This window comes from Lathyrus oleraceus, chromosome 4 (genome assembly GCF_024323335.1).
Source record: "Lathyrus oleraceus cultivar Zhongwan6 chromosome 4, CAAS_Psat_ZW6_1.0, whole genome shotgun sequence".
Lineage (NCBI taxonomy): Eukaryota > Viridiplantae > Streptophyta > Magnoliopsida > Fabales > Fabaceae > Lathyrus > Lathyrus oleraceus.
In genome coordinates this window covers 197,202,095-197,223,655 of record NC_066582.1, presented here as the reverse complement: position 1 = coordinate 197,223,655, position 21,561 = coordinate 197,202,095, and the positions used below count along the sequence as shown (strand labels likewise).

The 21,561-nt window shown below is 34.3% G+C and overlaps 2 protein-coding genes across 4 annotated transcripts; one reads left to right on the top strand and one right to left on the bottom strand.

The window, feature by feature from the left end:
- Window positions 1–1,490: 1,490 nt before the first annotated feature.
- LOC127074495 (uncharacterized) lies at window positions 1,491–6,838 on the top strand. Of its 2 annotated transcripts, XR_007786017.1 has the most exons (12): window positions 1,491–1,933; window positions 2,031–2,209; window positions 2,319–2,541; window positions 2,867–3,008; window positions 3,087–3,287; window positions 3,702–3,833; window positions 3,941–4,069; window positions 4,653–5,065; window positions 5,220–5,436; window positions 5,537–5,727; window positions 6,303–6,676; window positions 6,764–6,838. XR_007786017.1 is itself a non-coding variant. In XM_051015827.1 (11 exons), the coding sequence occupies exons 1-11, from the start codon at window positions 1,584–1,586 to the stop codon at window positions 6,478–6,480; spliced, it is 2,355 nt and encodes a 784-aa protein (XP_050871784.1). In that variant the 5' UTR covers window positions 1,491–1,583; the 3' UTR covers window positions 6,481–6,727. The 2 variants fall into 2 exon arrangements, 1 of the variants encoding a protein (XP_050871784.1); XM_051015827.1 differs by lacking the exon at window positions 6,764–6,838 and having other exon boundaries at window positions 6,303–6,727.
- A 1,225-nt stretch (window positions 6,839–8,063) lies between these two features.
- On the bottom strand, window positions 8,064–11,841 carry LOC127074494 (uncharacterized). 2 transcript variants are annotated; one of them, XM_051015826.1, is made up of 2 exons: window positions 11,479–11,841; window positions 8,064–11,372 (listed from the first exon to the last, which is right to left on the bottom strand). In XM_051015826.1, exon 2 carries the CDS (start codon window positions 11,259–11,261, stop codon window positions 8,460–8,462), a length of 2,802 nt encoding a protein of 933 aa, XP_050871783.1. In that variant the 5' UTR covers window positions 11,262–11,372; window positions 11,479–11,841; the 3' UTR covers window positions 8,064–8,459. The 2 variants fall into 2 exon arrangements, with proteins under 2 accessions (XP_050871783.1, XP_050871782.1); XM_051015825.1 differs by having other exon boundaries at window positions 8,064–11,361.
- Window positions 11,842–21,561: the final 9,720 nt, after the last annotated feature.

Below are 21,561 nucleotides of genomic sequence, written 5' to 3'. Positions count from 1 at the left end.
TTTGGAGGAATACAACTGTGTCAACACAAAAAACATCGCATATTTGGAATTATATTGAAAATAAATGTGCAATTTTGTACTATGAATTCCATTTAAAAACTATTTATTTAAAATGTAGAAATAAAAACTGACCAAAATTAATGACAATAAATCCAATTAAACGCAATTCTTTTCTTAAATATGTTTTTATTCCATTTATTTTAATAATTCTAAAAATATTTGTTTTTGAAATATACAAACATATTTACTACACTTACATTTAATAATTCAATTTTCGGATACTTTTACTAACTAAATATTTTTAATTACTGTATATAAAATAATTTTTATTTTAGTTTATATTCATAATAAAAATAAAAAATATTTTTTTTACAAAACTTACGTTTCTTCTTTTTTATTAAAATTTACCATTCAATATACTTATAATACATTAATATATTGCCATTTAAATAACGACACTAATCTATATTATATATTTATTATATATTCATATCATAATTATATATATTTTTTGGATATCGCTACTTTTTTAAAGTATTATTTATTTTAATTAACATAATTTTCCTTTATAATTTGATAAAATATTACCACATTCTAAATTAAATTAACTTTTATGTTACCATAATTTGTATATATTTTATATGGTCGAAAAAAAATGATTATATCCGAGTCCGGCCCTTTACGGACTTCGGACTATCCGACCATAAACAAATTATTTTTTATATTAATTTTTATACAAAAATTAAAATAAAATTTCATAATATTTATTATAATATATTAACGAATGTTTAAATTATATAAAATAATACTCAAGTATTTATATAAAAAAAAACTAATAAAATACGAAGAAATTCTGAAGCAAAATACAAAGAAACCATTAAATACAAATTTGAATACATCATTATATAATATTTAAAAGAGAAAAGTTAAATAGAATAAAGATAAAAGATACTCAAGTGAGAAAAATGAATATGTTATTTTTTATATATATATATATATATATATATATATATATATATATATATTGAATTTATAATTAAGCGGGTCTAATAGGTTACACATGGTCCATACGACTAATCCTATAAAAAAAAAAAATATGAATTATAATTTTAAAATCCAAACTCCCATCCACATTTTAATAGGTTACACATTTATCAAATACATCCATATATCAATTTCCACGTCATACATAAATAATATTGCGGTCATAATCACGTATTTATATAACTATATTTAATTATTTAAATATATATTTTCATATATTAATATTAATGTGTATCCTACTTAAAATTGGATGGTGTTATTTTTTTAATTATAAATTATTTAAAAAAAATATTTTATACTACAATATAAATTATTTTATAATATTAATAAATTATTAATATTATTTTTACTATTATACTATTAAATATTTATTATTTTCTATTTTTTCAATTATATCAATTTATCCGATTAATCGAGACATTTCTCTTTTTCATAAAAACCATGACTATACTTGAAAGTTCAAACAACCGCCACTGGGGTTCTGCTTCGCTAAAACCCTTTCCTCAACTCGGAAAGCAAACCACAACCAATATACAGTTATGCACCTTCTATTCCGTTTCCCCGCCGTCACGCGCCGCAACTACCTTGTACTCCGCCACTACAAGACGGCGAAGAAACCACCGTTTCCTACAGCGACCCCTCCAAAAGCTCCAAAGAAGCCTCAGAACTTTAGCTTCCACGGGATAACATGGGAGGATCCTTACAGCTGGATGTCGAGCCTGAACGACAAGGTAGCGATGCGGCACATGGACGTTTACATGGAGCAAGAGGAGAAGTACACTGAGGCCGTAATGTCCGATTCCGAACGCATCGTTAACAAGCTTCACTTCGAAATGGCCTCTCGAGTTCCCTTCGAACTTTCCACTCCTCCTCTTCGCTGGGGACCTTGGTTTGTTCATCTTCTTGTTGATCAATATTGCCTTCTTGTTTTGCAAAACGTGTTAGATTTTATTTGCTTTGTGATTGTCTTGTTTGTGTTTGATTAGGTTGTACTATCGCCGTGTTGAAGAAGGAAAACCTTACCCTGTGCTTTGCAGAAGATTGGCTAGCTTGCACGATGATTTCATATCGCATAAATATCCTCCTGCAGGCTTTGATTTTACTACAGGGAAGACAGTTGAGCAGAAGCTGGTTGATTATAATCAAGAGGCAGAGAGATTTGGAGGTAATACATTTTAATCATTTAATGCAATGCAATTCTCACCTGATTTTGTTTAGGATAGATGGAGTTGTTGGGGAAATGCTGAATGTTGTTTTATCTGAACATTATTTAGGTTATGCTTATGAGGAACTTTCCGAGGTTTCGCCAAATCACCATTTTCTTGCATATACTATGTATGATAAAGACAATGGCTACTTCAAGTTATCTGTGAGAAATTTGAATTCGGGTTCCTTGTGCAGTAAGCCTCAAGCAGATCGTGTTTCAAATTTGGCTTGGGCTAAAGATGGTCAGGCATTGCTTTATGTTGTAACAGATGAGAAGATGAGGCCATACCGGTGAGTGGAAGGAATAGAGTTACTATTTTATTGTTTCAATATTTTTACAATGAAATGGAAAAATGTATTGTTCCCTCTGATATCATATCCCCAAATTGAGTGGGGAATAAAGTGGGGTATTATATGGAACGAATTCAAATGGAATGCATTTCATCCAGCTCCATTCCATTTCAGTGTGTTTCGAGTTATTCAAACAATAGAATCTAATATTACTCCACTCAACTTCATTTTACTCAAAGTACCCTTTGGTTTTTATTTTTTATGATTATTAGCTTTTGAATCCAAGTAAATTTTCTTCATCTCATCCTACCACATGTTGCTGCAGGATCTATTACAGTCTTATTGGATCAACTGATGATGATGTTTTGCTTTTGGAAGAATCTGATGAAAATGTTCACATTAGTATAAGGCACACAAAAGACTTTAAATTTGTGACTGTGAATACATTATCCCCCACATCATCAAAGGTAAAAGATGTATATTGTAAAAACTCTATCAAGTTAAGATCCTTCATTTATTGCACAGTATTTGTAACCAATTTTTAGGTCTTTCTAATAAATGCAGCTGATCCATTGTCTGGCTTGAAACTTGTTTGGGAGTGTGAAGCTATAGTTCACTGCGTAGTTGAACATCACCAAGGTTATCTTTATTTATTTACAAATGCTCCCAAAGGTGGGCAATCGGTTGATTATCATTATCTTCTTAGTAGTCCCGAGGACACTCATTCAAATCCAAGAAAGTGGGAGGTAGTCTGGAACATCACTTTTTTCTGTTATATTGTTTCATTTATACTGCTCCTTTGCATTAAATGTAAATGATATGTTTACTTGTGATAGTGAGATACATCCTCTTGTCACTATTATAAGCAACAATTGTTTTTTAGGTTCATTGAATAATTAATGTATCTGATATATAATAATGACCGATACATCATTTATTCAGTGAATCTAAACAGTGTTTTTTTGCTTATAATAGTGACCGGAGGGTGTGTGTATATATATATATATATATATATATATATATATATATATATATATATATATATATATATATATATATATATATATATTATTACAATCACTTGTTTGTGTTTTTTCAGTTTACTTGGCAGTCACAGTTATCTTTACCTTACATGTTATATTATACCTCATAAACTGCAGGAGGTAATTGTCGACGACCCAACTTTGGTTATTGAGGATGTTGATTTTAGTGATAAATACTTGGCACTCATTGTAAGAGAAAATCAAAATTTTCAACTTTGTTCAGTTAGACTGCCATTGCCCTTCGGGAAGGTACTGAGAAAATTTGGTATAGCATGCTCTTACAGACAAGTTCATGATGTAATTGTGGTTTATCACCTAATCGAAATTTTGCTTATTCCGCCTTATTCTTGTGACAGGGGGCAGTTAAATTGAGGAAGCTTGACATGCAATTTTTGTCTCTTCCAAAACATGTTTGTCAAATTTCACCTGGACCAAACTATGACTTCTTTTCATCAGTCATGCGCTTTATAATATCATCTCCTGTGGTATGTTTCTTTTATTGCTTCTTATTCTTCTTTTGAGAATATAAAAAGGAAACAATGTTTTGATAGAAAAACTGTTTTGGTTTAGCTCAAGAATAATGTTGCAGGATGAATTTCAAAATAGAACATCGGCAAACATTTAGATTCAGAGAAAATTTTCTTTATCCTCAGTTCTAGATTAGTTTGAGTCTCCAAAAAAAACTACATTATGAGTTTTGCCCGTATGCCCGACATGTTTGTTTTCTGTTTTCCAAGTTTTTCACCTGCCTGTTACTTTCGTAATATTAAAATGTTTCTTGCTTTATAACAATTTGTAGTATGCTCATTGTTACGTATGTATATGCATATACATTTTTTTTAGAACTTGGTATTCGTCCATGAGACCAACTAATCTAAGGGGACCAATCCCACCGTCCACTAGCGGGCGGCTCATTTAAAGTCAGAGCAAACCTCTGTATGCATATACATGATTATGAGATGCTTACTATCAGACATTTGGTCTTGATAATTCATTTTCTACTCACTCTCAACGTGGACGAATATCCTATCATCAAATTTCAGTATGTGTACCATAATTTTGTTGCAGATGCCTGATGCTGTGGTTGATTATGACCTAGCAACCTGTAGGTGGAACATTATTCAACAGCAAAATATGCTTCATGACAGGACACGAATATTATATGGTACAAATTCTTCAAGTGTAACTGTGGAACCGTCAGATGCAAGATATTCCAGTCCCATGCATGCCAATTTGGAAGATGACCACTTATGGAATGACCTGTCTGAGTTTTATGCCTGTGAACAATATGTTGTACCTTCATTTGATGGGGTTCTGATTCCCTTGACTATTGTTTTTGCACGTGAAAATAAGCCAAAAGATGAAAAACCTGGAATATTGCTTGGTCATGGAGCTTATGGTGAGTTACTCGACAAACGGTGGCGCAGTGAATTTAAAAGCCTTCTGGACCGTGGTTGGGTCATAGCCTATGCTGATGTTAGGTAGGCTTCATAGTATTTGGTGTCCATGTACCCAATACATATTCTTACGGATATAATTGCTTATATGTTTCTTAGTAACTGAACTTACCAAATAAATTTATATTTTTCTTAAGTCTGATCTCTTATCTATGATCGTTTGGGTGTCCTATTTTAGAGGCGGAGGTGGTTATGGCAAGAAATGGCATCATGATGGAAGACGAACAAAGAAACATAATTCAGTCAATGACTATATTTCTTGTGCTAAGTTTCTCATAGAAAAAGATTTTGTGAATGAAAAACAATTGGCTGCCTGGGGGTATAGTGCTGGAGGGCTTTTGGCTGCTGCAGCTATTAATCGTTTACCAGATTTATTTCGTGCTGCAGTCTTAAAGGTTACCTAGACTGTGTGCCTGTTTTTAAGATTGAATTTCTCAGGCTCCGTTTAAATGTGTTTATTCGTATTTTCTTCTTCTGTATGGTTTTTTGCTGCAGGTTCCTTTTTTAGATGCAACCAACACTCTTCTGTATCCCATCTTACCACTTGTAGCTGATGATTATGAAGAGTTTGGCTACCCTGGGGACCTCGATGATTTTCTTGCAATTCGAGAGTATTCTCCATATGACAATGTTCAAAAGGATGTTCTTTATCCATCGGTATTAGTATCCTCGTCTTTCAATACACGGTAAGTTCTTGATGTTTATCGACATGGTTGATTTGTGCAGTAGAAATAAGAATGTTATGTGACCACTGATGATAAAAAATGGCAACCATGTATGTCTAGTTTTCTTTTAAGTTAAATGGCCATAAAATTTGTGATAGTTGTCTATGAGCTGCGCCCTCTTCAAATATGTGATGAGAAGCTTTTGCCATTTTAAGTTTTATTCTATTTGAAAAACAGTATCTTGAGATCGAATTTTGTCATTGCTCAGATTAGACGCCCTCTGTAAGGCTTTGATTTCATACAATGCAAACACTTAAGCTTCTTCACATGCTAACAAATACATGTGTACTAACTAAAAAGAAGAATTAAGGCATTTTTGGCAGTTGTGAAAACATAGAGGTTAAACTTGAATATGTGTGGATAAAGTGAAAATCACATATCCCACTCCTCTCCTCTGTAACATATCCCCATTCAAAGCTTTCCTATTGACGTTCAAAGATTGTTATTTGTATCTTTGTTGTCTTTACATAATTAGGCATAACATGTCTTACTTTACAAGCGGATCTTTATTTCTGACATTTTGCTTTGTGACTCAGATTTGGGGTGTGGGAAGCAGCAAAATGGGTAGCACGAGTTCGCGATCTTTCAATATATGACCCAAAACGGCCAATATTGCTAAACTTGACCTCAGATATAGTGGAGGAAAACCGTTATTTGCAATCCAAGGAATCAGCATTAGAGGCTGCATTTCTTATTAAGACGATGGAATCCTAGATATGAGAGCTGATCATTTGCTCAACCTGAGGGTAGTTGGCACTTGTGTGATGTCTCCCTCCGGCAACCTGATGTCAAAATTGAGATTGTATTTCTCGATGAACTAAGATCCATTCACATGCTCCACATGGGAAATGCTTGCTATCCAATATTCTTTTCCCATTGGTTGTATGCTTAGCTCTCAAGCCTATCATTTGTAAGTGTCAATGCCTTGTGGATTAATAAAGCAGTGCAAATTTGGTCTTAATGGTGTGTATGTGTAAGCTTATGATGGTTTTTGCAGATTATTACGGATGTTTAGCACGATGGTCATTTCCACCCATATCATGAATGCGTTTATAGAATCTTACAGCCCAAATTGCAATTGCATCCAAATTATTATCTTATAATATGACTTCTTTTAAATTTTTTTTTTTACGAATACACTTTTACAAATTATCAATATATTTGTGGATGAAGGTAGTTCAGTTTATTATAACTACAAAAGTGGGAATTGAGATACCAAAACCAATAATGGGGAGTGGCCCCTCCTTCCTCTTGGAGAAACACAACACAACAAACAAAAGCAACAGACTGTATTTCTCTCCATCTACTTTCTTTTTACCATTAAAAAAATTCTATCCTTTTCATCCAATTTTGCCTCACAAATCCTAATACTTGATTCCTTTTCATCACGTCCCACGAGTTGGCGTTTAAGTACATGTCCAACACGCCAATCCAAAACTTTGTTTCTTTTCAATGGCAAAGCAGAGCTTAGTGATTTGTCAACTGCTAGATGGAAAAGTAGCATTAAAATATCCCACCCAACAACAGTTCCTTTGTCGAACATAACTTAGTGGTTGAGGTCAAACAATGATTGTTACCCTTTATAACAAAAATATAATCATTCATTTAACTTAGCCTTGCCTTGGTTGAGCTGCCAATTTGGGATCGCACTATTCTACCCTGCCCTTCCGACCCTTGCTGTAGTAGTCTCAACTAGTAGGATAATACTCCTTTTTTTTTTCAAAATAATTGACTCCATTATCTAATTCACACTGATTAAAAAATGTTTGTAAATTAAATTAATACAAGTAGTATTAATTGAATAACATCCTCTATGTCTCAAAATGAATAATCTAATTGACTAATTCAAATACACAAGAAAATTGTACTAATGAAAATAAGGATAATAATTTTATTACATATTTATGCCCTCGTTTTTACCATAAATACAAAATTGAAGATATTAAATTAAGGGCGATACAAATAAACATTAAAGAGGCTAACACAATTGAATTGAAGAAAAAAGTGAATGTTGGAGTGAAAATCAAGATGTTTTATTTATTTTGAGGCTAATCACTTTTACAAATAGATAATTTATTTTGTAAATTTAGCGAGAAAGTGTACAATTAAAAATGATCTTTCATTTAGAGACATCTTTTAATATAAATGAGTCAATTTCTATTCTTCGGTAAAAACATATTTATTTCTATATTACTGATAGTAATTTACTCTTATTTATTTGTTTATTTAGTGACTAACAGGTCAAATTCTAAGTTTATTTATGAACAAAATTTAAGTCGCCAAAGAAAGCACCCACGGAATAGTAACATAAACTATAGCATGAAAATGAACACTACCTTTTTACAAAAGTTGCTAAGCCTTTCGTATGCAACAGAGGCAAAGTATTAATCAGTAGAAGATATAACTGATTCAATCTTTGCTTCATTACATCATGGCATCCCAATATGTAACAAAAATAAAGAGGAAAATAATAATTTTAAGCAACATGAAACATGAATTAACAAATCCACCCGCTAGTCTTGTTTGTCTGGCTTTTATGCAGAGAAAAGTATATGTTTATCTAGCCGCATACAAATTATCACCAATCCATTGGTCTTCCAGCTTTTGGCCACAGCCCCTATTCGGCAACATCTCATAAATGATCTTCAATCTTCAGTTTCCAAAATTGAATAAAAGTCACCGACTATGCCATCTCACGTCTCCGAGCCTTCTTGAACAATAGGAAGGCCACATTCTCTGATAAATTCCGGGTTGAGAAACTTTGCTACAAATGCCCAGAATTTATATACATCCTCAAAATTTGTCAGAAACCCAAGTGAAGCAGTGACAACTTCAAGCCTTACAAAGCTACCTTTGCCATCACGCCGACCGTTCTCCATAGGCTTGCAAAGAGTTGTGTCTTCAAGATTCAAAGCTCCACGCTGCCTTGAGCTATCATAAATCTGTATATGACTAAGAATACCAATGCCAAGAGAAATTCCTTCTTTTTCAGCTAGCTTTTGAACAATCTCAGGATTGATTAGCCCCCTACTTTTGTCCCTGAGGTTGAAAGCCACAGCTGCACCTCTTTCATATTTTATTTTTGGGCCATAGATGTGAACAAGGTTTACTTTTTCATCTCCATCAGAAACAGATAACTTTAGTTGCAGTAGTGAAGTAACAAGCCAATTAATCAAAAACCGAAGTCTAAGCGTGGTTTTATTAAGACCAAGCATATCAACATGATCAATATTTCGACATACTATCTCAGGTTCTCTCCTGCCCCAATCCTCTCCATCACCATATTCTCCGTCACTACTGACCTCTTCATCATCTAAGCTAGTTGCAGATATGTCCCCTGTCTCCAAGGTCTCTCTCGGGTGCTCTTTATGGTTGTCTTCTATGCTAAACGACACTCTTCTTCCTCTGCTATTGTGTTCATCATCTTCCAAACCAAACAACCTACCACCACCATATCGATTTCCTTCTCTCCTACCCAACAACCTAAATTCACCTTCAGTTTCCCTTCTTATGGCGCTCTCTTTAACATCAGAGGCAGAGCCATTTTCCAGGCTTTGATGCCTAGTAAGAGATGCCGAATTAACGAGCCAAGACTCTCTCATAGCAACAGATCCATTTTGAACTGCTTCACTGGTTCCAGGTTCTTCCATTATCTCACTGACATGCGAACGATCTGGCCCATTTCCATTTACTGAATAATGATGAACTTCGTCAACTTGCTCTTCTTCAGGGACCTTTTTGACACGATCTAGTTCTTGTGACATTAAGACGGCAGCATCAAATGACAGCACATGACGTTCGTCATGAGAACCTAGGTTTACGTCTCTGTCATCATAAATAGGACTGCCATACATATTGGAAGATGGTTTTGGAGAATGCTGCTTGTGGTTCTTCTTCCCACTGAACCAGAATGGTGGAAGGGGAGAAGATATCTTCAGTTTATTTGATTGACCTACCTTGTCCGACCCCATTGGACTCTGACCCAAATCAATCCAAAATGAGTTATCAGAAGACTCATCCTCACTGAAGACAGGGCTCTTTATCACTTCTCCCACAGATATACTCTCCGTCTCTTCAAATATAGTGCTGGTTCCATCTCTTTCAGAACTGTCGTGATCCATTTCAGTCTCAAATACATCCCTGACTTGTGCAGACGTGTATGCACCAGAGAAAGCAGGCAACTGTGATCCCTGGCGAGGTTCAAAAGTCTTATCACCAACCACATTGAATTCGTCATCTTCAGTCCCAGCCAATCTGTCCAAACCATCTACGGAGTCACTCAAATACACTGGAAACTCGGGGGTAATCTTTACCATTCCAGATCCGGTACTGCCTGACTGATTTTGAAGGCTTGCCATCACCGATTTTTTTATCAGTAGACAGCCAAAACCTGTGGGATCATACCCAAATACCCTGTAAAATGATGTAATTATAAAATCTGGCCTGAAAAGTGACAAGCCAAGCGAATCCATGTCTTTGGGGCCCAATGACCCAGCATCGAGCAAGACATGCCAGTTGTTCTGCTGCGCCAAGGCCATCCACTGGTACGAATACTTAGCCCCAGTTACTCTGGACTGAACTGGGAACACAAAAAGACCAGTAGCTGAATCCTTCTTCCTCTTTTTCTTATTGGAAATCTGTTTTCTCAAATCAGTAGAGCAGAGTTTGAGAGTTGGCCATTTGAACCATGCACTGTGCACTTTGGCACCCTTACTCCTAGCACACTGAGCCATCCAATTAACAGATTGACTGTCATGGTCGAACATGGTCAACAGTTTTTTGTTCGTTTGGAAAGGGTACGATTCCGCCAACAATTTAAAAGCAGATCCTCTACTAACAGTAAAAACAAGGCCATATTCATTCTCAGGGATATTCAGATAGTCCATAATCCTAGCCTTTATATCATACTCAACAGTTCCTTTTTCAGCACCACCATAAAGTGCATGGTTACTCAAATTAGCAGTTATCTCAGACAAGCTAAACGTACAAGACTCCCAATAATGAAGGGTCTGAACAAAAGAGAATAGTCCAAATCCACAATAATCGAGGCATACCTTAGGCGGCAAATGAGAATATTCATCAGACCTCAACTGATCAATTTTCTCGGACGACACATACTTGGGATACATAGTGAGAAACTTGGAAAATGCTTCTTGGAGGCTAAGAATTTCATCCTCAGACTCGAACGTGCGCTCAGCCGCAAGGGAAGTGGCGCGAAGAAACTCACGCTGCGCGTGCAGCCTGGCCAGCGATCTGGATCTCCCAAGGCTCTCATCCTGGTTCCCAACAGTGTCAGGTTCCATGTCATGCGATTTGGAGAGTGATCCATCTTCCGAAGCTTCTTCAAGAGCTTCCCTCAGCTTGTTTTCTTGCAGCTTCCGAAGCATAGATGGGTTCCTTTTTATATCAGCCATGGACTCAGCTTTCTTCCTGCCTTTCTTATCCATGATCAAAGAAGCACAATGAGAAATGGGCTTCCACAGTGAAAGATGCATTGTAGCTTCCTCCAAAACTCACACAAACCAATTCAACCAATTCAATTCGGTTTACTGAGACACTTCATACAACACAACCGAGACGATTCAACCCATCAATCTGCAACAAAACTGAACTTCAATTCAAGAATATAACGAATCTAGAATCTTAAAACCTCAACAAGCATATTCATGAAAAGAGAATTTTGAAAGAGAAAATGAGAATCTTAAAACTCACCTCACCGCCATTTTCATATGAATTTCTCAAAAACTGAAAAGAAGCTTCAAGAAAGTCAAAAGCTGAAACCCTAGAAGCCAGATCCCAAAAGTTGAAATACTAATTTCGAATGGATTACGAAACCGCAAAGTTGAATTAGTAGAAGAAAGTCCCTCTAGTTTCTCTCTCTCTAGTTTCTCTCTCTAGTTCGTTGCAGCATAATTAAAGCAAAGCGTCCCACAACATCAAATTCTCGTTTACTATGAAAGAAATAATAAAGTCTAAAACCAACACACACTGCTATCGTATCAATCATACTATCTTCACTGTACGATTTTCATCTTAGGAATTTAAAATTCAAAACAAAAAAGAAAAGGAAAAATAAATAAAGAGGAAAAAAGATAAAGTAGAAAAAAATAATCAATTTAGATTAGAATAACATCTGTTCAACTGTATTCTACTGTCTCTGGAAAAACTCGAAAGTTAAATTTGTTTTTTTGTGTAATTAAAAAGTTAATTTTATAATTTGTGTGGGACCTACAGGGTGAAGTCATTAGTGAAAGTCAAATAATAAGCTGTTATTGATGCCCAACTTGGCCAACCACAAAGTCCATCTTTCAAAGTCTAAATCCACTATAAGTTAACTAGTTTTATTAGTACTAATTACTACTATAATTAAATTAGTAATCAACAAAATTTTGTTAAATATTTTATTTTTTAACACGTTTTTATTCTAGTTTAATAATGTGATGATATATTAGAGTTGTTTCATTAAGGCATTTCAGTTGTTGATTTTGTATGGATATCAGCTATTATGTTATTTAAATAAAAAATAAAGATTTTAATTAATCTAGTTGTATGTGATTTATAGCTTTTATTTGAGTTGAATTAAAATATTATAGTGACATGAATAAATTTAATATTGATTTGTATATATAAATATATATTCGGGGTAATTAATATTTTTTAGTGGTTCCTTAGTTAAGACTACGTACTATTCCAATTTATTTTTTCGTTTTATACAAATATTTGTTTGAAGTTTTAGTGATAATTAATACGGTATGTATATATTGTAACTTTATAAAATTGTGTGTCTGTTTTATATATCAATAAGTTATTAATTCTAATTTTCATATTTAAATATTTAATTTAGAAAGTTTTACCGCACTCCTTAATTATTTTTCCTTACATTAATTTTTTTAGACCAAAACGTTTTTATATAAATTAGGGGTGGCAAACGGGCATGCCCGCCCCGCAGAAAAAAAGGCGGGGTGAGACGGTCATAGTTGAGGATGTGAGCCTAAAATTTTAGTCTGTCCCGCAAAAAAGTGAGGGTGGGACGGGAAAAATCCGCGGACACTGCACTCTCTAAGTCTAAAAATACAAAAAATTATGTAAATGCACGTGTCAGCAAAAATCCGCGAAAAAAACGGGGTGGGGCGGGACAGACAGATTAAAGGGCGAGGGCCTAAATCCTTGATTCGCCCCGCACTAAAGTGCAGGCAAAACGGGCATGCCCAGCGGACCAGACCCGTTTTGCCACCCCTAATATAAATAAGTTATATTTTTTTAAAAAAATTACGTCATTCTCGCTTTAAGTCTCCGGAAACACACATTTCATCGTTGCAAATCGGAATTTATTTTGCAAGATTTTCGATTCACATTTCACATACCATAACATATTTAGTAAGTGTTCCGATTTTTCCCAGTTCACCAGAACTCATTGCAAAAGTCTTTCAGTTTTCAAATTGCACACCAGAACATTTCATAAAAGTCTTCCGATTTTTCATTATTTTTCCAGAGTCTTCTCAAAAGTGTTATGGATGTTTGAATTTTTTCCACACCGGAACTCTTTTAAAAAGTGTTCCGGTTAGTATTTTTTTAATTAATTTTTTTATAGTAGTTCGAACACGAGACAAAGATGGTAAGATTTCAGATCGTGGTTTAGGGTGAGTGCTTCATCGACGTTAGCTGGTGAGGAATGTCATATTGGTGCATCTGCATCCGCAACACAACCGATTGACTTTTTAGGAGGGTCCCACAATACGCCTCTTTTGGTAAAGTACGAACATCATGTTGCTCGACATTGATGGTTCAGTGAGGTAAGTAAACGACATATATTTGATATTGAATAATATTTGAGTTTTCTATGTGGTGTTTTATAATGCGTGTTTTAATTGTTTTTAGGAGAGAGGTCCGAAGAAAGAGCTAAAGGTTGCTGGACATGGGCTGAAGCTGACATCGAGGATTCCATAAGCTCTTCCCCCAAAAGATGGAGAGTTGGGTTTCTAGGTTTGCATTATCTTCAGTTCAGAGAACCAATTTGACGAAGATAGGCACAAACCTGATATCTGCATTTGGGGAGAGATGTCATCTAGAGACATCTTCATTTCACATGCCATTTGATGAGATAAGCATTACTCTGGATGATGTCTCTTGTCTACTTCACTTGCCCATCAGAGGAGTGTTCTGGAGCCCTCAAGATGTCACTAAAGAGGTTGTTGTTGAACTTGCTGTTAATTTATAATATTAGCTTTGTAACAGTGCTGGATTCACGAGTATTTTCTAAGAGTTGGAAAAAGAGGAGAGAATTGGAAACCAATAGATAATTTTGGTATTCCTCGAGCGATGAGATGATCCTATAAGCAAGGTGTCCTGAAGGTGGATGAGTTGCAACCTATTTTGGACGAGCTGACACCTATCGACGTCATATGTCATCCATTAGAGGATCATATATTATGGCATCAGTTTGATGAGTTATGTCTATACAGGTGGTGTATGAAGTAAGGTGACATAGTTGTTCCATACTTTCTGGACATATGTATACGTCAGTTCTGATACAGGCAATATGTTCCACCCCACCTCATAATTATATGATGGCTGATGATATCAATGTTGAATGGATTGGTTACCATCATAGCGTTGTTGTTGTGATCTGTCCAACAACATTGGCCATCACTCTATCTAATACAGATGATGGATATCTGGAGTGGTATTATCGTGTTTCGTATCCTCGTTTGGTCCCGCCCCATCGTGATGCGCCAATGTGATTGGTGGCAACGAAAACCCCTATTTCATATTTACCTGATTATACAAATAATTAAAATATTAAGTCATATATTTAATAAAGTAAACTAAGTAAAATAAGTCATATATTAAATAAAATAAACAAAATACCTGAACCCAATGATTTTGGTTTACAAAACCAATGCAATAAATGGAGACATTTGGTGAATGTGAACTTGTCATAGGAAATAAAGTCATGCACGAATTTCTTAAACAGACAAGTAAAACATTATAGCGATTCACTATCAAGTAATCCATATCTGGTAGAGTCAACCATTTAAGTGGTGGCTGCGGACCAAAGGATTTTGTCATCAAAGATTCTCTCACTTCTGCTAATCGATTACAAAATAACATGTCATACAAATTTGATCTTCCTTGTCTATTATTTCCAACTCAAAGTCTCGGAGAACCATTGACCAACCATCCTCATCATATCCATGCAATGGTGCAATGACTATAAATCCACAATTACCATCTGATACAACGTCAACTACATCTTCAATATATGACCTAATATGATTAGGAAATTGAAGAGTGAGATGCTTCTTTGATTATGATTGCTTCTTTGATAATTTCAACTTCTTTGAAGTATGTGATGGTTGAGATTGCCTCTGTGAAGATTGAGATGCTTGATCAACATACTCATGATACGAATGATCTCTATAAACATCATATCCTACTGGTTTTTTTCCTTTCTTCTTCACTCCTCCTTTGATTTTTAATTTCTCAGGTGATGGACACAATGAAGTCATTGTGGGGTAGGCAAGTTCACAAACTCTACTTTTTAATGCCCTTTTTCGAACAACATCTAATGACCTAAACTGTTTCCATAATTCATCTATTTCACAACTCATATCCACCTCTTATCCATCATCTACATATACCTCCAACTCAACTTCCATACTTAGTTTCCTCCAATGAACATGAACAACATTTATTGGTACCGGTATACCACCAAGTTTGTATCTTCCTAACTCACAAGCACAAGGTAAACCATAAGATGTTCTAAGAGTACAAACACATATTTTCATGTTAGTTACAACATAATCAACTCTCAATAACTCTTCAACAATACATCTCAAAGCAACTCGAGACACTGAACCACACAGATTATCATAAAATGGACTTATGTGCGCGTGCTCAACCTCGTAAAAATGTTTTTGAAAAGAATCTCTAATGTTTCCCAATTGTAACATCAATTTTTTATTCATAGCTTCCCAACATTTGAGCATGTCACCTATATTGTTCCCTAACATATGCTTTAACTTCCAATGAGCAGATTCAACCCTAAAAATAATACATATTAAAAATATTAAAAATAATGCATATTAAAAAATACATAGTAAAAAATATTTAAAAAAAACATATTGATTAGTCATCGTGTTACCCAAATGTAGGACGCGATTAATCCATGCTCCAACAAATCTCTGTTTATGTGGAGTCAACCATGTGTCTTTCACATAATAAATAAATCCACTAAAATTCACACATGTCTGCTCAAGTTGTTGCAACCGTTGATCATACTCAACCTCATCACTAGCCCAAACAACTTTCATCCATAATATGTCAATCATCTTTTGCATGTCATTCACCACATATTGCTTGCATTTTGCACCAACAGTTTTGTTAATGTGAAATCTACATAGCAAATTAATCGACCTAGGAAACACAATTTCAATTGATTCATCAAAGCAAGATCTCTATCTGTCAAAATCACTCGTGGACACAAATCTTTCTTCACAAACAATTATTTAAGCTTATCCAACGCCCAACAAAAATTCTCGGTCTGCTCAGACTCCATATACACAAATGCGATAGCAAAAGTCAACTCGGTTGATGTCATGCCAACAGTTTCAACAGAGGTTGTATATATTTGTTTGTCTTATAGGTGTTGTCCATAACTAATACAATAGGAAAATATTCAACAACTTAACTAAATATGGATGGGCCTAAAATATCTCTCTCATAACTTCCGAGTCATCTCTTTTTCTACTCCAATAAACATAGTCTACGTCCTCAATAAGCTTAAATAAATGTTGTATCTCACTTCCAGGACCTCTTATCTCTTTTTCTATCATACACTTATGCTTCTATATTTGCGTGATCCGAGTGACATTCTCTGGATCTCGGTCTTCCAAGGAAAGCAATATGTGTCTAGGTGGAAGATGTTTCTTTGTCAAATCAATAGCATGTTTCTTCTTATCCGTGCTCAACCTACCAACAAAGGAATGACATTATAATCTATCAGGTGAACCATGATTATGGACTCCACATTTTACATTAACCTTCCAACCATACCCATTTTTCGTCGGAGTCGACCTTATTTTAAATGAACATCCACATTTTTTGGTCACACTTTGGGTTCCACTATCAGTATCATTGTATTTCTCACCTTTATCACAACCAAATATTAATTTTTTACTTCTCCATCTCTTGCTTGTTTCAGTATCTGAACGAGTGATAATAATAGTTACTTTATTTTGGACTCCAATATCTTTAATCCACCTTATCACCTATTATCGTGTACCAAATCTTTGAGTAGTTGAAAAGTCGTTAGAAGTATCTACACATATTTGGGGAAGAATTTTCATACATACATCAATAAAAAATGTGGAAAAAAAATTAACAACACAAACCGAAAGTCTTCATAAAAGAGTTCCAGTACACAAAATTAACAAACTAGAAATCTTTATGCAAGAGTTCTGGTATATATGAGTGTGTTAACCGAAACATATTTGTTAAGTGTTCCGAAATAGTGCATTTTTTACACTAAACCGGAACACTTCTAGACAGTGTTCCGGAACACATTTTACAAAAAACCAGATATCGGATGTCTTTAACAAAGTGTACACGGTAAAGAAAAAATACATACCAGAACTCTTTTTCAAAGTGTTCCGATGTGCATCTGAAGGGGTGTAATTTTCGAAAGTCTCAAATGAATGATTAAAAGTGAAATGATAAATTGATTAAAAATAAACAAGAATAAAATTGACATTTTAAATAAAATATATATATATATATATATATATATATATATATATATATATATATATATATATATATATATATATATATATATATATATATATATAATTGTAGGGGTATGGGATAAAATTTTCTTAAAATAATATTTAATTATTTTTTTTTGTGAATTTTTAATTTTTCATTTGCGTTAATAAAAAATTACTCAAATGTAATATCACAAATACCTTACAAAAATATAACTATATTTTAGAAGGGATAAATCATCATTTAAAGGTGGTACGCAAATGGTTTCTCATAAAAATTATATAAAAAGTTTAGAGAAAATAAATTATAATATAAACTATTAATGTAAGTATTTCGTCAGAATCACCTTTTATTTTTAAAATATTAATATGATATGTTAATATAAACTTTTTGATTGTATGTTTAGTGTACTACCTTTAAACTAAATTTACTCCAATTTAGATTTTTCCCTTTCATAAACAATTCTCTGCTGTTGTGGAAATTGTTTATTTTAACAAATATATTTAATAATTGTTTTTGGTATGTAAATGGGTAACTATTTATTACATAGATGTTAAAGTTTTCAACTATCCCATATAAAAGAAATTTATATTTGATTAGTTAAGATCAAATAAATGAAAAGAATGTCACATGTACTAAAATGAAATCTTTAAGAAATAAATTATACTTTGATATATTTATATATTTCTTTTCCTTCTTTAAAACACCTTAAGTATTGTATATGCAGTTGAGACCTTAACTAAAAGAATTTAGGGAGTAAGAGTAAAGTTGATAGGAATTTATTTCGATTAAATGGAAGAATGATTGTTTCAATCAGGCTAATAAGGCTTAAGATGAAAGGATAAGATGATTTAACTCTTCTTTATTAGAAAATTGATCGTGGAGAATGCTAGTAGAAAAGGGTTATGCTTTAAAATTTTAGGTGCCAAATATAGGACCCGTAAAGTATTAAAAAAGTTTAAAAGAGAAATTCTCGTTGATGTAATTGATTATGCAAGAAAATTGATCGTGGAGAATGCTAGTAGAAAAGGGTTATGCTTTAAAATTTTAGGTGCCAAATATAGGACCCGTAAAGTATTAAAAAAGTTTAAAAGAGAAATTCTCGTTGATGTAATTGATTATGCATTTGAAGTAATCAATTATCATTGTTGTATTTTTAGAAGTTGTTTCAGCTATAACAAGTTACAAGTCCGAGAATTTAGTTTTTCTGTTATTTTGATGTTGTAACTTGTGTCCCAATCCACTTGTAAACATTTATATATTTTGAAGGTATTATTTTCAATGTTAATGATAATTTTTCACCCTTAATCTCCTTTCTCCGTCTCTCTCTCCCTCTCTCTCTACACTTAATTTCTTCATTATCCACTGATCTTGTGGTTCCAAGTTCTAATATTTGGCATCAAGAGCCTGGTTCTGATCCACAAACACCTAGTGTGAAACATGAACTTTGACTCCAATGAAATAATCCATGCAAACCTACCCATCCTTGATGCAAAGAATTACTACAAGTGGTGCAAACAAAGGAAAATATTATTTGGCTACCAATATGTTCTTGAGTTGATCAATAGCGAGGTGAATCCTCTTGTCGAATCTGCAACATATGCACAACGAGCAACATATAAGGAAGATAAGAAGAAAGATTTCAAGGCTCTATTTTTGATCCATCAATGTGTGGATGGTGACAACTTTGAGAAAGTTGGTGATTACGAATCATCAAAGCAAACGTGAGAAATCTTAGGGAAGGCATACACAGGGACTAACAAGGCAAAGGTGGGGAGGTTACAAACTCACAAGCGTCAACTTGAATTGATCCAAATGGAGGAAAATGAGACTATCAACGATTTCACAACGAGAATCACTTGAATAGTAAATCAAGTGAAGGCATGTGGAGAAACAATCACGAAGCAATATGTTATTGCAAAAAATCTTGTGTTCTTTAACGCCAAGATTTGACAACATGGTTGTAGCAATTGAGGAATCGAAGGATCTTGCAACGATGAGCAAAGAGGATTTGTAAAGCTCTCTTAAGGCTCATGAATAAAGGATGGAAGAGAAAAATAATGATAAGGCAAATGTGGAGATCACTTTGCAAGTTCGTTTCAACAAGAAGGAGAAGAAATCAAAAGGAAAATGGCCCTTGAAAAGTAAAGGGAATTTTCAGATTTTTTGTGGATGATAGTCCCAAAATTCAAAGAATTTGACTTGTCAAAGGGGTGAGAGTAGCTGCAACAAAATGGTGGTCAAGACAACTTTGGAGGTGAAAGTAAGAGGATTCACAAAATCAAGGTGCAATGTTTTAATTGTCAACGGTTTGGTCATTTTGTAAAAGAGTGCAACGCGAACAAGAAGGAATATCAATGAGATAAAGCCAAGGTTGTAAGACAAGAGTTTGATGATGATAATACACTCTTGGTAATGATCACAGAAGGGGAATCCAACAACAGTAGGCTGCGGGATAGCAACAACAATAGTTTTAGAAACAGTACAGAAACATGTTGTAACTTGTTACATAAAAGTTGTTACCGATTATAGGCAGAAGAAAAATGTCATGATGGGGAGGAAGGATTGGTTTGTTAAAATCAATTGTGCCATGAAGAACAAAGTAAAGTTTGCGGATGACACCACTCTAGCAGTTGATGGGATCAATGATGTTTTGATCATGAGAAGGGATGGTTGAAATTCCTTGATTAAATATGTATTATACATTACAAGAATCAAACGTAACCTTCTAAGTATTGGACAATTGCTTGAGATGGATTACAAGATTCATATGGAAAACAAGGGGTTGCGCGTTATGGATGCAAACAGGGTTTTGGTCTTTAAAGATCCTATGGATGCCAATAGAACCTTCAAGGTTGAACTGAAGGTTATGAAGCATATATGTCTTGCAACAAAGGCGAGTTGAGAAGAGTGGATATGGAACTATCGTCTTGGGCATCTCAATTTCTAAGACCTCAAAGACTTGCAAAAGAATGAAAAGGTAATGGGGTTGGCATTGATCAATATACCAGCTAAAATTAGTGAAGAATGTGTGCAATCGAAGCAACATAAGGGTAAATTCAGGAAGGATGCAGGTTGTAGAACCAAGAATCACCTTGAGGTGGCATATTCGGACCTGTGTGGACCAATGAAAGTTGACTCGATTGGTGGAAATTAATATTTTGTCACGTTCATCGATGACCATAGTAGAAAGATATAAACATACCTAATCAAGAGAAAGGATGAGGTATTTGAAGTGTTTAAGAAGTTCAAGTCCATGGTTAAGAGGAAAAACGGTCACAACTCAAAGTGCTTAAAACGAATGGTGGAGGCGAATGTGTCTCAAAAGACTTTGAGAGGTTTTGTGATCAAGAAGGGATTGTATGTGAGGTTATACCACCTTATACACTGCAACAAAACAGTGTTGCCAAAAGGAAGAATCGATCAATAATGAACATGGTAAGAAGCATGTTAAAGGGGAAGAACTTGTTGAAAGAGTTATGGGGAAAATTAGTATCCACAACTGCCTATTTGTTGAATATGTGTCCAACAAAGAAGCTTGAGAAGGTAACACTAGAGGAAGCATGGTCGGGATTCAAATTGAATCTGAATCACTTGAGAATTTTTGGTTCCGTAGTGTATTGACATGTTCCGGGGTAGCTTAGAAATAAGTTGGATGATAAGGGGAAAATGATGATATTTATAGGGTATCACTCAATTGGTGGTTACAAGTTGTTTGATGCAACAAACAAGAGAGTTGTGATCAGTCGAGACATTGTTTTCGATGAGATAAAGCAATTCCAATAGCCTATAACCGGTTACGTAAAATCTATAACCGATTACATCTTTGAAAATTCAGATTATTCATAATTGGAAAATGCAAAAACTACTGTTGCCCAAGCCCAAATTGAAGATAATGTGAGAAGATCAACAAGGCAAAGAGGTTTGCCTCAAAGACTCCAAGATTGTAAGCTGTTCTGAGACAATAAAGTCAATAATGATGGTGATTTTGTCAATTTTGCACTTATGGCCTAATCTGAACCCATTAAA

Excerpts from the sequence above, each read along its gene's own strand:
- LOC127074494 (XM_051015826.1), bottom strand. The coding sequence starts at position 11,261 with ATGCATCTTTCACTGTGGAAGCCCATTTCTCATTGTGCTTCTTTGATC.
- LOC127074495 (XM_051015827.1), top strand. The coding sequence starts at position 1,584 with ATGCACCTTCTATTCCGTTTCCCCGCCGTCACGCGCCGCAACTACCTT. Across the intron at positions 1,934-2,030 it reads CCTCTTCGCTGGGGACCTTG|GTTGTACTATCGCCGTGTTG; the intron begins GTTTGTTCATCT and ends GTGTTTGATTAG. Across the intron at positions 5,066-5,219 it reads ATAGCCTATGCTGATGTTAG|AGGCGGAGGTGGTTATGGCA; the intron begins GTAGGCTTCATA and ends GTCCTATTTTAG.